General features: G+C 31.3%; 1 protein-coding gene across 1 annotated transcript in view; it reads left to right on the forward strand.

Annotated features, from left to right (window-relative positions):
• Positions 1–6,784: 6,784 nt before the first annotated feature.
• The window catches only part of LOC126882512 (uncharacterized), a 141,868-nt gene continuing 129,994 nt past the window's right edge, over positions 6,785–18,658 (forward strand). Inside the window, exon 1 of the mRNA XM_050647478.1 lies at positions 6,785–6,795. Within this exon, the coding sequence (XP_050503435.1) occupies positions 6,785–6,795 (11 nt within the window). The remainder of the gene's footprint in view (positions 6,796–18,658) is intronic.

The following is an 18,658-nucleotide window of genomic DNA, read 5'->3' on the forward strand; positions in this document are numbered from 1 at the left end:
ATTTCTCCATTGTTATCATTTTTATAGCCCAACTGCTCCGGGGTATATATTTCTCCATCTATTTTGAGCCCGTTATAGTTTAGGAACGCTCTGTAACCTTTATCTCTAGCCAATTTCAGTTGATGGATTAGAAATTTCCTTTTCTGTTGGTATTCTTTTGAGTAGTTTTCCGTAATGAATATTTTGCTGCCCTTGAGTCTGCGTGTTTGGCTTAGTATCTCAATTTTTTTCGACACATGTTTAAGTTCTATTTTTATAGGCCTGCTTTTATTATTTTGGTTTCCTACTCTATAGATATCTTGTATCTCCTCGTTTTCGTCTATTGAAATGTTCATTTTATTAGTTATTTCTTTGAATTTATTTTTTAGGATTGCTCTATTTTCATTTGTTGTTTCGTCTACACCATGTATCACAATGTTTTTCTTTCTTACTTCTTTTTCTAGAGCCTCGATTCTTCTTTCTTGCAATTTCATCTCCTCTTTGATTTCCAGGTTTTCCTTTTTGATCAGTTCATTTTCTAATTTTAGCTTATTGAGTTCGATTGATATAGCATCTATTTTATTTTCTACCCTAATCTCTCTCTCTTCCATTTTATTAAGTTTTTCTATTATTTCTTCCATTATTTTTTCCATGACGATGTATTTGTTTTTACCTTTCCCTACACGACCACTCACCGATAAAGGTTTATCCCAAGTCGACCCTGCGGAGGAACCGCCTTTCCTTGAGTGGTTAAATGTAGTTTGTTTAGATTTTAAATCAAATATTTTATTTTTAAATTGATTTTTAAGTTGATTTTAGGCTTACTTTATTTATTATGGTTTAAAGAATATTTATACTATTATAATCCAATACTTTAACCATCCAACCGTCCAGAGGATCCAAAATCTATTTTTAATAATAAAAATATGGAATATTCTTACCTTGAATTGTTACGCCTATGTTTATGTTATTGTTATTTTTGAGTACCTTATTAAATTCTGTCACCACGCGTCTTACTTGTTTGTAGGTTAATAAACTAAATTTACACTTCCACAATAAAATATTATGAATTTTCACTATGTAAATATTTTAAACCATTTAACTATTAATTAAGTTTTATTAATTGTTGTTTATAAGTTTTAAAATTCACTTTTTACCACCAAAAACTTGATTTTTAGACGATCGATCTAATTATACGTATCTTCTAATATATAGCCAGTGACGGAACCCCAAGTTAAAAATTCATATATTTTGATATTCAAATATCGATAGAAAGCGACATTCAGATATCTACAGTGTACGGAATCTAGGCCCAGATGATAAAATGTTATATCCACTCTATTCTTCTTTATGGTTCCGAAGCTTAGACTGTTAATGTTGACTTAATGAGAAAACTCGAAGCTTTTGAGATGTGGCTTTTTAGAGGAATTTTGAAAATACAATGGACCGATCATATTACGAAAGAAATGCTGTTGCACAAAATGGCAAGGGACAGAGAAATTTTGACCACGATTAAAAGGATAAAAACAGCATATTTGGGGCACATACTTAGAAATTATTGGTATGAGTTGTTTCAGCTGATTTTGAAGGGTAAAATCGAAGGAAAATAAGTCCTAGTATACGACAAACATCCTGGCTGAAAAACATTCACGACTGGACGATGTTAATAGACCAGGGCGCATCTGTAAAAATATTAGTACATTTGGACGTTGAGGGGTGACTCAAATTTTTTTGGAGAAATTGCTTGAAAATAAATCAAATAATAATATTTGAGTTATCCTCCCTCTCAAAAAGGTCCGGAACATTGTTTAAATAATCAAAATGCCAAAAAATTAAGGAAAAATTCGATATTTTTCTTCGTTTTTTGATTATAACTTTAAAAGTATTCATTTCCGAGAAAAGTTGTGCAAACATAAAAGTTGCATAATTAAATTTCCTACAATACACGATTAGTTAAAAACTTAAAAAATAGTCATCCTAGTTGCAAAATAGCAATAATTGCGAAAAAACCATACAAAAACAAGTATTCGCATTTTACGTTTTTCAACCATTTATACTACACTTAGGACCTTTATATTTTACCCAGAAAAACTTTACGATACAGTAAAATAATACTGTAAATTTCATTAAGATCGGATCAATAGATTTTGCAAAATAAATTTTGCAATCCAGCTTTCGTAAAAAAATTCATTTTTTCAAAATGTTACAGAACTGAAAATAAAGCAGATAGCAAGTTGAATTTTTTTTTGCATATAGAAGTGTACTGTACCTTTCATTTTCAATTTTGCAAAATTAAAATCGATTAACACCACGGCGTCAGAAATTTTTTTAAATAAACATTAATTATTGGTGCTACGCGCAGGACGGCGTTTAGTTTGCTCTGATTGGGCATTCCAATGACCTTTAATAATGATTGATACATTTTAATTTTTATTACATTTCGATATAAATAAATAAATTTGTTTATTGCAAAATAAAAACACATACTCTATCCTTTAAAATAACACTTTTATTAGCAAAAACTTTCATTGTTCATATATTTTAACTTAAAAAATAAAAGTTTATTATTTTTAAACATATGCAACTGTTTAAATAATATTTCACAAACACTAATAAAATTAGTTTGATTTTTGTGGAATTAAAATATTAAATTACAACAAAATATAGAGTAAGAAAATAATATATTAGATAAAGATTGGAAGAAATTTTGGTGGAAATCAACTTGTGTGAATCGAACACCGCTGTCCTGCGCGTAGCACCAAAAATTATTGTTTATTTAAAAAATTTCCTGACGCCGTGGTAATTAATCGATTTTAATTTTGCAAATTGCAAATAAAAGGTACAGTACACTTCTATAAGCAAAAAAAATTTCAACTTGCTATCTGCTTTATTTTCAGTCCTGTAACATTTTGAAAAAATGAATTTTTTTTGCGAAAGCTGGATTGCAAAATTTATTTTGCAAAATTTGTTGAACCGATCTTAATGAAATTTACAGTGTTGTTTTACTGTATCATAAAGTTTTTCAGGGTAAAGTATGAAGGTCCTAAGTGTAGCATAAATGGTTGAAAAACGTAAAATGCGAATACTTGTTTTTGTATGGTTTCTTTGCAATTATTGCTATTTTGAAACTAGGGTGACTATTTTTGAACTTTTTAACCAATTATATATTATAGGATATTTAATTACGCAACTTTTATGTCAGTACAACTTTTCTCGAAAATGAATACTTTTAAAGTTATAATCAAAAAACGAAGAAGAAAATCGAATTTTTCCTTCATTTTTTTACATTTTGATTATTTAAACAATGTTCCGGACCTTTTTAAGAGGGAGGATAACTCAAATAATATTATTTGATTTACTTTCAAGCAATTTCTGCAAAAAAATTTGAGTCACCTCTCAACGTCCATCTCAATGGACCTGGACTATAAACACACAGACGGTTTTAAGAAAAACAAAAGTTAAAGATGAATTTGCAATGGTTATAGTTAACCATCTCTCTCAATACGTGAACCTTTTTCCAGTGCCGGTTTATCCACTGGGCGCTTGGGGCGGGCTCCCACGGGCCCGGGCCCCGAAGGGGCCCGTTTCTTTTAATAAAAAAAAAATAAAGTCACTAAATAATTTACATATTCTCCGAAAAAAATCTCATACGCAGATACGCCAATACACTGCAAACGCCTTTTTTATATTGTTAGATCTCTTCACACCTATAGGTACACAGTGCCGTAGCCTAGCCCCAGAGAGGCCCCGTGTCAGTGTTTGTGGCGGGGCCCTTTTCCAAAAACTACAGAAAGGGATTTCGCCATGTCATTGATTAAAACTACCCAGGTAGTGGGTAAAAAGTGTGTAAGTTATTAATCAATGGCCATGTCTCGAATTGTATCCAAAATAATCGCACAAACGGAGTTTATTTAGTTTCTAATAATTTCATTTTGAATTGTGGGGCTTAAAAAATAATTTATCTCACTTTTCGGCTTTAAAATAAGTTCTTTTAAAATAGGAATAAAATAAGTCCTTTTAAAATAGTTAAACGAAAGACAAAAATAGATATACATAAATCTAATTTATAGATAAAAAATAGATTATTCTCGAAAATGCCAATACCCAAACAATAGGTACACACTTTCTCAAACATTCAAAAGTAAAGCCATTACAAAAATTGCAATTTGGCATTATATAGTGGCCTCTAAGGCTAGCACTCCACTTGCGATTTGTAGTCGCATCGACAAAAAAATCGCTGTCGCAGAAAATCTAGAGTCTAGAAAATTAGTCGCTGTTTTCAGAATCGCGAATTGAATGTTATAAGGATGTAACATCAGGTTTTAGATGTTTTTTTTAATCTAGAGATAAAGGAGAAGTCAAGACGTCAATTAATACTTTATGCGAGAAACATAAAAACGATGTTGATCAAACCAAAGAGAACTTGCATAATGAAATTATCCATTTTGTAAAGTTATGCTAAAATTTTAATAAACATCATACAATTTATTTGATTCTTCCCGGATGTAAAAGCAACTTTTCCCAATATTTTAACTTTACTGCAAATTTATTTGACGATACCAATTTCTAATGCGTCAGGCGAGGGGTCTATTTCGGCTTTAAAAAGAATAAAAAAGAAAAAAAAATAAACAGGGTTTACTCCCTTTTAAAGTTTTAATAAAAACCTATTTAAGCTCAAATTTAGGTCAAGAAAACTTAGACGCATTATCACTATCGTATATAGACAATGAAGAACTGGAGAAACTGAATTGTGATAATTAGGGGAGTGCAATTAGAACGAAAAGATACAATGTTTCGGAAAAAATCAAACAAGGTTATGTTTTTCTAAAACTTTTTTTGTTAGTTTATAAATATGTTAAAGTAAAAAGTTCTACTCACAAATTTCGCCGCTAATTGTTTATTAATTGTTTAAACAATAACAATTGTTTTGTATAAATAATGTTAAGAATATGGGTGAATTCAACATTTTATTTTGATAAAAAATGTTTTTATTTTAGTTTTGATTATGCTGAACCCATATGCTGTTATGACATTACAATTTGCAAATTCAAAATGGCGGATTCAAAATGGTGGATTTTTTCCTAAAAATCCTTAAAAAGTGGTTGTAAAATCCGAATTTTTTTTATAAAACGTGTTTCTTTACATATATGTGGATATTTTTGAGAGGTTGCTGAACCTGAATCAAATTTTGATAATTTAAATTATAAAATGGCAGATAAAAAATGGCGGATAACTTAAAAAATAGTTGTAAAATCATGATTTCTTTACAAAATGTATTTATTTCTGCATATATTTATTTTTGAGAGCTTTGATAAAGCTAACTTAAATGTTAACATTATAAACTAAATGTTCTAAAAAGAACATAAAAAAGAACATTTTTCTAAAACATTTATTGTCTTTATTTTTAACAGGTTGTTGAATCTGAATATTAAAGATTAAAAATTTAATTTTCAAAATGGCGGATCCAAAATGGCGGATATTTAAACAAAAAACAAGTAGAATCCAATCAAACAAATATGGAATTTCATTCTTAAAAAAAAGATAAACAAATTATTTTCACAATAATATTAAAAATTAAAATGTATTAGAAAGAAAGAACAAATTATTCAAATCACCTCCAACTTCAAATCAATATCACCTCCAACTACGCTGACATCTTCGCTTTCTTCAATTTCTTGTTCATTTAAAACGGGACAATTCAAACAGTCTTGTTCGAAACAATGAGAATAATATTGATAAAATATAATATTTTATATTTGCATATTAAGTGTTAGACCATGCACAGCTATTTATGACGAAAAACTTTCTTCATAAAATTAATAATAAAACAGTTATCGTAAATAATAAGTGAAAATTTAATGATGTGTATACAGTCGGAAAAATGAAAGAATACCCATGAACGAACATATAAAATACGCTGTATTTTCCTGTCACCGTGTTACAAAGAAAATTGCCCAGTGCAAGTACATGTAATAATAATTATTACATGTACTTGCCCTGGCCAATTTTTTGGTGACAGGAAAATACAGCGTGTTTTATATGTTCGTTCATGGGTATTCTTTAATTTTTTCTACTGTAATTAATTTGAAACAATATTAAAAAAAACAAATTTTTGATTAGAAGGATATAATTACGTATTGGCACATAGTTTTTAATTCCAAACAACTTTTCTTTATAAAAATTTTCGATATTGTGAAATATAAAGGTACTTTACTCTTGAGTGAAATTCATATTTTTTAAAATACCTCGTACAAAATTAACAAAATTTGATACTTGACGGTTGCATCTTATGTTATATACGATGCAGAGTATTTTATAAAGAATAACTTTTTTTCGTAAAACTGATATTAAAAAAGTTATCAATAGGTTCCCAGTTACGCAGACATACTGTATAAGAGCTAAATTTTTTTGTTGAACATTTATTATTGTTGAAGCTTATTATTAAATGTATTTTAGGTAAGTTTTACAGAAAAAAGTTTTGATCACTCTGTATGTACATTTTTTCAGCTGGTAATTTTCGGTTTTTGTATTACATTTTTGTTGTCTTTCTTAGTTTTCTCAAAAAAAAATTATTTATTTGATTTTTAAACTAAAATAATTCAGTGTTTTTTAAATATTACATCCCAAGCTTTAAAAAACTATCAAAAAAATTGTATTAGATTTATTCAAGCTTGAGTAATACCGTCTTAAAGTGGTGGGAATTCTGTAAGACTACGAAGTTTTCAAAAATTACATTTTTTGAGACATCGTATTATTTGAATTAAATTTTTGAGATTTTTTTTTGAATGAAACATCGTTTAGTAAGATGATTGGGAGGTAAGTTTTGCAAATTTGAGAGTTTTATAAGTAAAATTGTATTAGTTACACATTTTTAAATCATTTTTAAACAAAATTCATCTAAGGCTTACTTTCCGCCCACACCGTACTTATGTCCATAAATTTTATTTTTTTTATTACAAACATAAGATAGCGTATTTGATCTTCTTTCATGTCCAATTTGTAAAATTTCTTTTGATCCATTAGTTAAAGAATTACATTAAAAAAACTCAACCGTGCACTTCTTCCAACGCTAGTTTACAGTGCGCCAATGTGTGTGAGAAGTGTGACTTTAGCGTTATAAATAAAAAATTACAGAAGCTAGAGATTTAATTTTAGAAAAATCTTTATATACAGTTTTTTTTTGTAAAATTTTCTGAATTTTTCGATGGTCAAGACAGTTCTTTTCTAAAAATTATATTTTCGGAGTTATTTAAAAAAACATCTAACTTCGCTGTTCATTTGTTTTATAAAAAATGAAGCACCCACTTCTCGAGTAGAACTTTTTGATATGTTGTTTATTAAAAATTTCTTAATGAAATTACAAAAAGTTTTATCTTGTTTGATTTTTTCCGAAGTGAAAATCTAAATGCACTCCCTTAAATATTATATGGCAGCTTGCGAATGCCAAGTCAAGAAAAAAAGTGATCTAATTTTTGTCTTTATGTTTTTTTTAATGTTTTTTTGCTTGTCATGTGTTGTTTTGTGGAACTTTCTGATTTTTATTTATGATTTTAAATGTATTTTTTGGATTATTTTTTACGTTTGCTTTTCTTCTTGCTTGTTTAAAAAATATTTTATGGATTTTACAATAAACCTTTGCAGTTAATGCGTGTGTTTTCTTGTTAAAAAACTGACAACGAATAGCAATGAAGGGGCCCCTAACCTCCAGCGCCCAGCGCCCGAAGTTAGGTTGAACCGGCACTGCCTTTTTCTGAGTTCAACATTCGCTGCCTAAACTCTTTTCCTCTCTGTACTCTGTACAATAGCATAAGACGCTAATCCGCTAAAATCAGGTCTTTGCCAAAGGGTGAAAACTAGATCTTATTCCCAAAATCTATAAAAAAGCTTGAAAATAGTGAAATTTGTTCAGATGCATTAAATAACCATTGTCTAATTTTATCCCTTTAAAAGTTCATTTTTAAGCGTGAAAACTACCCCCAATTACTAAAATGTGCTCCAAAAAAGTTTAAGGAGGATAAAATTTGGATCAAATGTGCTTCTTTTATTGGATAATCACGATACCCATCTCTCCATTGAAGCCCTTGACATTTTTAAAAATTACGGTCTGGCGATGTAATCTTTTCCTCCATACTGCAGTCATAAATTGCAACCGTTAGACCGCTCAGGTTATGGACCACTAAAAAAGTATTTCAATGGGGGATGTGATACCTGGATTACTAATAACATAGGTAAAAATGACGATTTATTCAATTCCAAAAATTGTTAAGTCAGCCTTACCGCTAGCATGTACCCCCCAAAATACAAAATCGGGATTTGTTTGTACTGGAATATGTCCCTTTAACAGAAATATTTTTGGGGAGCAAGATTTGTCTGTGTAGACGACCGATAGCATAGGCGTAACCAGGGGGTTATAACCCCCCTCCCCCATTGGGATCTACTTTGAGCTCTATACGCTTAACACCAATATGTGTTGTTGACAAATCAAGCCATTTTGAAGTTGTAAACCCCCCTTTCTTAAAATATGAGGCTTTGTAATGTTATACAGGGTGGTTTTAAAAGATAATTACGTTTTTCTTTTATTAATTTCGTAGCAACTTTCACACCCTGTAGAATTGTAGTAGTTTGAGATCAAAAACTCTATTTATGTTCAAATGATTTTTAATATAGTCTACTATTGTCAAAAATTATTAGTGTAGCTAAATGTTGAATTTTATTATACAGGGTTAGTTGAAACTCGGAATGAGTATTTTCTGAATTTTCTTAAATGGAACACCTTGTATTTTAGTATAATAATGAAATTATATTTTATGGTACTTTTTTTATTTCTTAAACATTCCCTATACTTAAGTGCTTTATTTGCGCTTAATTGTTAATCGCACCAACAATCTTAACTTCGTAGGTATTTTGATAACTCTACCGTTATTGGTAATTTTAAGGATCAGTCCAGATTAATAAATATTTATTTCACAAAAATTATTTGTGACTGAATATTTTCACGGTCAACCTAATAAAATTTTACGTATTTTTCGTTGCAATTAATGTTTAGCTTGAATCACCAATAACTCACAAATTAAAGCAATTAGGCATAGGGAATGCTTAAGAAATAAAAATGTTATAAAATATCATTTCATTACAATACTAAAATATAGTGTATTCCATTAAATAAAATTCAGAAAATACTCATTCCGAGTTTCGACTAACCCTGTATACTAAGATTCAACATTTAGCTACACTATATAATTTTTGACAATTGTAGACTATATTAAAAATCATTTGAACATAAATAGATTATTTGATGTCAAACTACTACAATTCTACAGGGCGTGAAAGTTGCTACTAAATTAATAAAAAAGGTAATTGTCTTTTAAATCACCCTATATAACATTACAAAACCTTTTATTTTAGACATTGACGAGAATCCGAAAATGTAAAAATATACAGGGTGACCCATTAAAAAAAACGAAGTTAAAGCTACTTCCGGTATAACCGGAAGTACAAAAAAATAATTGACAATATTATTTTCATTAAATATTCAAAACCCCTTCATGCTAATTTTCATGATTCTGCTGCCTTGAGTTCTCGAGATATTTTAATAGGCCATTTATCTGCCTCACCCTGTATTGTATCGTATCGTGAAGCTCAAATAATACTAGGTCAGGGTAATAAGGCAAAAATATACCCTGTTCGTTACACTGTTCGTACCCTGGAAAACAGCAAGGGTACTGAAGCATTTTTTCGACAGTCAATACCTATACAAATTGTAACTATTTCCTGCGTAGGATCTGGCGGCCATTTTTATTTATAAACACTTTACTGTCAAAAAACGGCCGTTTTTCCTTTTTATTTTCAAATAAATGGACACAAGGTTTTTTGAAAAGCCAAATGACACATGGTTTTTTGAAGTGAAAACTTCTTTAGGGACGTTGTGCACTTTTTGGATGGGGAAAAAGTATTAAATTAGCGACCTTCATCGCTTCGACGAAATAAATTTTTGAATCGAAAACTTCTTTAGGGACGTTGTGCACTTATCGGATGGGAAAAAAGGTTTAGCGACCGTCATCCCTTCGGCGAAATAAATTTTCGAAGTGAAAACTTCTTTAGGGATGTTGTGCGCTTTTTGAATGGGGAAAAAGTATTAAATTAGCGACCGTCATCGCTTCGGCGAAATAAATTTTTGAAGTGAAATCTTCTTTAGGGACGTTGTGCGCTTTTTGAATGGGGAAAAAGTATTTAGCGACCGTCATCGCTTCGGCGAAATAATTTTTTTTGAGGTGAAAACTTATTTAGGGACGTTGTGCACTAATTGGATGGGAAAGAAGTAGGTATTAAATTAGCGACCGTCATCGCTTCGAAGAAACAAATTTTTGAAGTAAAAACTTCTTTAGGGACGTTGTGCGCTTTTTGAATGGGGAAAAAGTATTAAATTAGCGAATGCCATCGCTTCGACGAAATAAATTTTTGACATGAACACTTCTTTAGGGACGTTGTGCACAATGATGATTCTTTTACCAGCACATTATTGTTCCAATAATAAATGGTTCGAGATCTGCACGAGACAAGCTGAAAACATCATATGCGCAAAACCAGTAAGGTCCCAATGTACGATACCAAATGTCAAGAATTGCACCAAAAGTATAGCCAAAGAAAATTTCTTCCAAAAAACCAACAATGCGATACTATTGGGAATAGTAGAACCAATAAATATTAGAGAACAAACCATTAAATCCAACAGCATCCTTACCACAAATGAATCCATTACCATAGATGGTATCAAATTCAACAAAATGGCAAATCAAGAAATCCACGTTCCATATATCATACCCATGGAACTTATTGCAAACCACGAAATAATAATCGAAAAATTGAGAATTCCAGAAACGCATGGACAAATTTAACCTATCGAGATGACCGCTAATTTAGGGCAACTCTCCACTGGAGTCAGCATCACTGCACTAATAATCATCTTATTTGTGTCATTGATTCTGACAATATTCCCACTGAAGAAAAGAAAACGTAGTTCCAAAATCCTTTTCGGACCTAAGCTAGATACAGCCCAAATCCAAATTTTAGAAGAACTAGTAGCAGAAGTATCAAGAACTTCGAGGACGAAGCAAAATCTTCAGAAGGGAGAAGAAATGTAACCATTAGCTCCCAGACTGTCAACCATTGTTCGTTGAACTGCAGGGAATTGCAAGCTCAGCAATTGCAACACAACGGGACAATAATCTCATTTTTCAATTTTAATTATTCATTCGATTATCATTATTCGATCAATTCGGGTCATTTTTGTACTTAAGATTTTTTATTGTATAATTTTTTGAAGTAGAAAAACTTAGTTGTATAATTTTAAAAATAAATTATTTTTAAAAGTTATATCGAAAGTGCGTAAAATCTATATAAATAGAAGGTTTATAGCACTTCCTTGGAATATTCTAAAAAGTACGTTCTTGGTATAAACTAAAAAGATGTGCGGTAGTACGTTCTAAGTATATAAATAGAAGGTTTATAGCACGTCCTTGGAATGTTCTAAAAAGTATGTTCTTGGTATGTACTAAAAAGATGTGCAGTAGTACATTTTAAGTATATACATAGAAGGTTTATAGCACGTCCTTGGAATGTTCTAAAAAGTATGTTCTTGGTATATACTGAAAAGAAGTGGCATATACATATAACGGTATATAACATATACATAACGGCATATACATATAACTTGGTATATACATAGAACGTTTAAGTACTTTAATGTAGTATATAGGTAATTACGCATATTCTCAGTATATACTTTTTCTGAAAAGTATGTTCTATGAATCTACTATGAACATGAAATTGTTATGTGGGGTGTTGGGCTTCTGTGTCTTCGCCCATTTCGCCGTACGGTGGTACTTCCAATCTACGTGGTCTCTTCAGATGCGTCGTCGTGCTCTTGTCCATCTCACTACGTCTTGAACGCTTAGCTCTCTCAATGTGTTTTCGTTTCGTATCGTATATCTTAGTAATTACAAAGAGATAGGATATATTTTATATAGTATTATATTATATTATATTATATTATATTATATTATATTATATTATATTATATTATATTATATTATATTATATTATATTATATTATATTATATTATATTATATTATATTATATTATATTATATTATATTATACTATATTATATTAAATTATATATTAATATATTCATACAGTATTAATACCTCTTATGAATCCTAGGATTTTCATCTCTGTTGTTCTCATTATTTATTAGGTAGAAGATTTTCTGAATCAATAACTACGAAATTACAGCACCCTCTGCACGAGTAGTATTTTCATTATTAGTCCAAGCTGTGGATGAAAAATAGGTCGATTTCAGGATATAATTCAGGAATTTTTGAAACCTATCAGGTGTTGTAAAGGGCGATGTTAGGAATAACTTATGCTAAAATGTAACCAAAAATTTTGTGCTCTTTTTTATTTATGAAGTTTTTCATTTCCACGAGGAAAAAGTTTTCCTGTAGTTGGCTGTATACCATATATTACAAAAACGATAAAATCCTTTATAAAAGGTATATTTGTTAAAATCCCTAAAAAGGGCTACATCACAGAACAGAACTAGTTTTCGATCGGATGACCGATCATCATCAGTGTTCACGTGAATCTAACATGCTAACCACCAAAATAAAAAATATATGGGTAAAAGCCCTTTACAATTGATCCGTCATAGCAACATAGATAAAAAATGTGAAATTAAACATGGATGTTTAAAATATCCAATGTTTTAGGCTCTAGGTACCATTGAGCTCGAGTTTGACTTATTCACATCATGACTACATTGTAGCAAGTGACGAAAAGTATGAACTTAGTGAAAAAAATGCTATAGAACAAAAGTTACTTAGAATTAGCCAGTTTATCAATTTCTGGACTTATTTTGAAAGTATTTTTTTCACCAGCCATAAGGGATGAAACTCACCCCCAAAGCAAAAACACACATCAACCCAATATCATGTTTTCTTTTCTTCTTTGACATGATATTTATGTGTATTCCAAATTGCATGCCAATCAAAGCGGTTCTTTAAAATTTTCAGCAAAAACCGTGATTCAATGTACTCTACGTTGCTAAGGGCAACCGATACAATAAATCACAATCGCAAAGAAAATTGTTATAAATAAAGTCACTACGATTTAAGAAAACAAAAGCAATTATCTCGGCTTCAATTGGTTGTAGAAAATTTTTATTTTGTTTTAAACCTTATCTTTAAACCTTATTTTTAAACCTTAAACAATAATCTGCAAGTTAGAAACTCATAGGATGTATAGGAGCCGCTTCACTTCTAAATGTTTATAACGAAATTTGCCCCCTTATTTTCAAACCCGAAATAAAAGACTGAAAACAGTTATTTTCCTAACTAGTGCGGAAAGTGATACTTTCCCGCACGCGACTGCCGTTGACCCGAACGACGCGATAGCGGAGTTCGGGCAAGCAGTCGAGTGCGGGAAAGTCACTTTCCGCATGATTTAGGAACAATATTTTTTCTACGGTCGTATGTTTGGAAAAAAGTCACAACAAATAGAGTTATATCAATTTTTATTTCCAGTCTCGTATCAACATTGTTTCGAGAAGGTAGTGTTTTGGTGCGATCAAGCGATTAGGCTAATTATTTTATAATTGATATCATTTTTAGTAGTTTCTTTGTTTATTTTGTAGAAATTCACAAATAAGTTAAGGTAACTTATTATTATTTAATATGAGCAACGATTCGGGCGGTCCAGAAGGACCGCCCGCTTTGGAATCTAAACAAACAACGGATATGGAAACAACAGTTGAAAGGACGCATGATTTGAGTAATAAATTTTCTGCTAGAGATGTAGGGCCTTATTGTGTTTTTTTGGAGAGTACAAATAAAAACATAGGCAAAGCTTTTTCCGGTTAGAATAGGTTTTTATCTTCAGCAGGTAGATGAATTTAAAAGGGACATTCTTGATATAAAACCGGTCGGTTTAAAACGTGTCAAAGTTATTTTTAAAACCTTTAATATTGCAAATTCGCTAATTAATCATAAAATTATTACTTCTAATGAACTAATTGCATATATTCCTAAATTTGTCAACCATAAAAAAGGCATAATTAGAGAGGTTGATAGCTTTTTTACGGAAGATTTTATTTTAAAGGCGATATAATCTAATAGTCCAGTCACAGAGGTTAAACGTTTAACACGGAAAGTAGTTGATAATAATACAAATAAAATCGAATATGTAAAGAGACAGCTTGTTGTTTTAACTTTTGCAGGTAATAAAATCCCTGATTGTGTCAAAATTAACATGGTAAATTTTCCTGTCGAGCCGTATATACACCCAGTAGTTCAGTGTCTTCAGTGCCTGCGCTTTGGCCACGTTCAGTCGCAGTGCAGGGGCAAACCGCGTTGTAAACAATGTTCTAAAGATCATTCAAAAGATTTAAGTTGTGATACAGATGAGGTATTCTGTGTTCACTGTCAAAACAGTGGGCATCCTTCTATTTCTATAGAGTGTCCTGTGTATAAAAAGCAGTTTGAGATTAAAAAAATAATGGCCTTCGAAAATATATCTTTCAAAGAAGCTGAATTTATTTATCTTAATCCTTCGTACGCTAAAATAGCTACCAACAATAGATTCGCCATATTTAATAACTTAGAAAATTTCCCTGAACTTCCCACTTCTACAAACAATGAATCCAGTTATTTATTATCTAATCCTAAAACTAATCGAACCAGTTCATATGCACAAGATTCCACACAGAGTAAGAAACGACGAAAATACAGTTCTCTTCCAGTTTCTCCAACTTTGACTCCTACCATTTTGCCGGTGCCAAAGCAAAGAATAGATCGTCCTCACACTTCAATTCTACCAAACCCTTACCGTGACGAATTTATGACATTCAAAGAGAAAATAATTAGCCAAATATCTACTTTCGTCATAGACACAATAAAAAATCCAAAATCGGTAAATGATAATAATATTATTAGTTTTATTAATTCAATATTTGATAAAGTGAGCAATAGTGAAGATGTAATATTAGAAAATAGCAATTATAATATAACCCAAAATGACAGAACAAATCAATAAAAACATAGTTCGAATCCTACAATGGAATTGTAGATCTCTTTTGTCGAATCAAGCGAGTTTATTACAATTTTTAAATACGACGTACTGTGATATCTTAGTCTTATCAGAAATATGGCTAAAACCGGGTTACGATTTCCGCCTAAAAGGCTATAACTCTATACAAAAATTGAGGAATGATGGTTATGGAGGTGTTGGCATTTACATCACTAAACAATTTAACTTTACAAAAATACCTATTAATTACAACTTTAATTCTCGTATAGAAGTATGCGCAGTTCATATTCCTAAATTAGAAGTAAATATTGTATCAATTTATAAACCGCCAGACATAAAAGTAAGCAAAGAGGATTGGTCTAATCTGTTTGAACAATTTGCTGTCTCTACCCTTTTCTGTGGTGATTTCAATGCTCACCACAGCTCATGGGATCCAATTCTAGATGATAAGAATGGGAAAATTTTAGTAGAAGCCATGGACAATTTTGATTTAGTAACTCTAAATGATGGTACGCCTACCCGAATGTCTCCTAACGGTCGTAAATCTGCAGTAGACTTAACAATCATATATCCTCATCTAGCTGATAAAATATCATGGGAAGTAACATTGGATACTCTGGGTTCAGATCATTTCCCAATTACTATTGAAATTCAGACAAATTATTCGTCAACTCTAATTAATCCCACGACTAAGTGGAATGATTTACGGGCAAATTGGCAACTCTTTCAGAATAATATAGAAGCAAATTTTGCTAAAGCCTCACTAAATAATTTTAAAAACAATACGGAAAAAATAGCATTCCTTTTTAATTCAATTGCATCGGCAGCTTCCGGTTCCATGCCAGAAAAAAAACCATTTACACCACGTACCAATCTGCCTTATGGTGGGATGAGGAATGTAAAAATATGATATCGAAGCGCAAAGAATATTTACAAAAATACAAAAAACTGTCCAATTTTGAAAATTACATAGCCTATCAAAATATAGCTGCTAAAACTAAACAACTCTTTATACAAAAACGCAAGAATAGTTTCATTTCATACGTAAATCAACTGAATAAAAGTACACCAATTAAAAAAATATGGGATGTGGTTAGATCTATTAGCAATAAATCCTTTTCCAAAAAAACGCTTCCTCTGTCTGAAGACTTAATAAGTAATATATTAGATAATTTAGCTCCGGCATCTGTTTCTAATTTTCTTTCGGAAAATAAAGATAAAAAACCTTTATATTATGAAAAGTCTGATTACATGTCAAAATCTTTTAATATTTCTGAGCTTGATTTAGCACTTAAAACTTCTCGCAGTACGGCTCCCGGATTAGATGGTTTCACTTACAAAATTTTATGTAGTCTTCCACAGGTAGCAAAGCTATACTTACTAAATATATTTAATGATTGGTGGATGAAGCAAGACTATTCAGATCAAATTAAAGATATTATCATATGTCTCATTCCTAAACCACAAAAAGACTTAAGTTTACCCTCATCTTACCGTCCAATTTCTTTAATGCCATGCTTTACAAAAACGTTTGAACGATTGATCAAACTTAGGTTAGAACATTTTGTTGAAAGTAACGCTTTATTACCGAGTGCGCAATATGGATTTCGGAGGGGTCATGGAACTATAGACGCTGTAACAAATTTAGTGACGGATATTCAAATTTGTTTTTCAAAAAATGAATACTTGCTCTGCTTATTTCTTGATTTAAAAGGAGCATATGATGTGGTAGATTTGAATATTTTGTTGAAGAAAATGATTCAAATGGGTATTAATGCCAAAGTATCAACCAATATCTTGTATATGTTCAAGGATAGAAAAATATATGTTTGAGACCACAATAACATATTACATGGACCACGCGTTATATACAATGGTCTGCCTCAAGGATCTATTCTAAGTCCTTTACTTTTTAATATATATACAGCTGATTTGCATGATCTGTTGGATGACAATATTAAAATAATACAGTACGCGGACGATATTTGTCTATATGTCACCCATAAGACGTATGATCTCTGTTTGCAAAAAATGAACCATGCTGTGAGTTGTTTAAAGAGGTGACTTTCCTATTCTGGTTTTAGTATATCGTCTGATAAATCGGTCCAACTGTGCTTTACTAGGCACAGATTACGGACACAAGATTTTATTACTATCGATGATTATACTATACCTTCAGTTACTAGTTATAAGTATTTAGGCATTGTCCTGGATAGTAAATTGTTATGGACCAATCATATTAGCTATATTAAGCAAAGATGTGAGAAAGGTCTAAATTTACTCAAAGTTATATGCAGAAAAAGTTGGGGAGCTCACCCTAATACGTCTCTCATGTTCTATAGAGCTTAAATAAGATCGATTGTGGATTATGGGTGTACACTATACGGATCAGCTTCTACCAGTAACTTAAACATTTTGGATCGCATCCAAGCTAAAGCACTAAGTTATGCTTGGGCGCGATGTTGTCATCACCAAATCATGCAATTCTTGCTGAAGCACAAGAACCTCCTTTATATCTTCGTAGACAGTATTTAGCTGCAAAACATATGGTTAAATATAGGTCATGTAATATGTATTTGTCTAATAAACTTAACTTGGTTAATATTGAAAATCTCACCAATCGTTACTGGTCAAAAAAACGTTCCCCTCCTTTGGCTGATGCTTGTATTGATACCTAGCCCTATGAAAAGTGGATTCATAACCACAGTAAATACCCACTTTACGAATGCAAATATGACACCTTAATTGTTAAACCGAGGGTCATATTCCCTGAGTATTCAAATCTATCAGCCTTAAATAATGTGATCTTGAAATCCATTTTGGGAGCACAGGATAATGAAGTTGCAGTATACACAGACGGATCAAAGACTAGGGACAGCTCGGGTTTTGCCTTTTATGTACCATCCACTGGTCATACACAGCTGCATCGTGTGGCGGACTTTACTTCTATTTTTACAGCCGAGGCATTAGCAATTAAAAGAGCGCTGCAATGGTGCTTAGAAAATCAGGTTCAGAAAATTGCTATTTTGACAGATTCTCAGTCAGTACTATTGGCATTACTTTCTCACCCAACAAAACATTATAAGAACATTATAATATATGACATAATGGAAATTATTCAATATCTGGGAAAGCTTGACAGAAAAGTTCGTTTCATTTGGGTGAAAGGACACGCTGATCCTTGAATTGGCACTGTGTATTCTCCCTCGACTTGTGCTCGCTGTGATCACTCGACTTAGATGTAGATGGTTCTAGAGAATCGATACTTAAAATTTTGTTACACACATCTCTTTTTTGCTTTTCAGAGTCTTCTAGGTAACCTTCGGCTATAGAAGTTGTTTTACAACCTCCTAGACGTTTTATATTTGTAATCGTTTCTCCAGAATCGGCTAGGAAGGTTGCTGATGAGCGTCTGTAGCTGTGTCCTGTGTAACGTTCAGGATTGGGCAGATGCAAAAAGGCTGCAATTTCGGAGGGGATTTTTCCAAATGTATTAATTCTTACACATTGCAATGTACATTTTCCTTTCTGGTATTTTATAAACAAACGCCGATGAGTTGTGGTTGAAGGTCGTAAACTGACGTATTCTCTGTAT

This window comes from Diabrotica virgifera, chromosome 3, assembly GCF_917563875.1.
Source record: "Diabrotica virgifera virgifera chromosome 3, PGI_DIABVI_V3a".
Lineage (NCBI taxonomy): Eukaryota > Metazoa > Arthropoda > Insecta > Coleoptera > Chrysomelidae > Diabrotica > Diabrotica virgifera.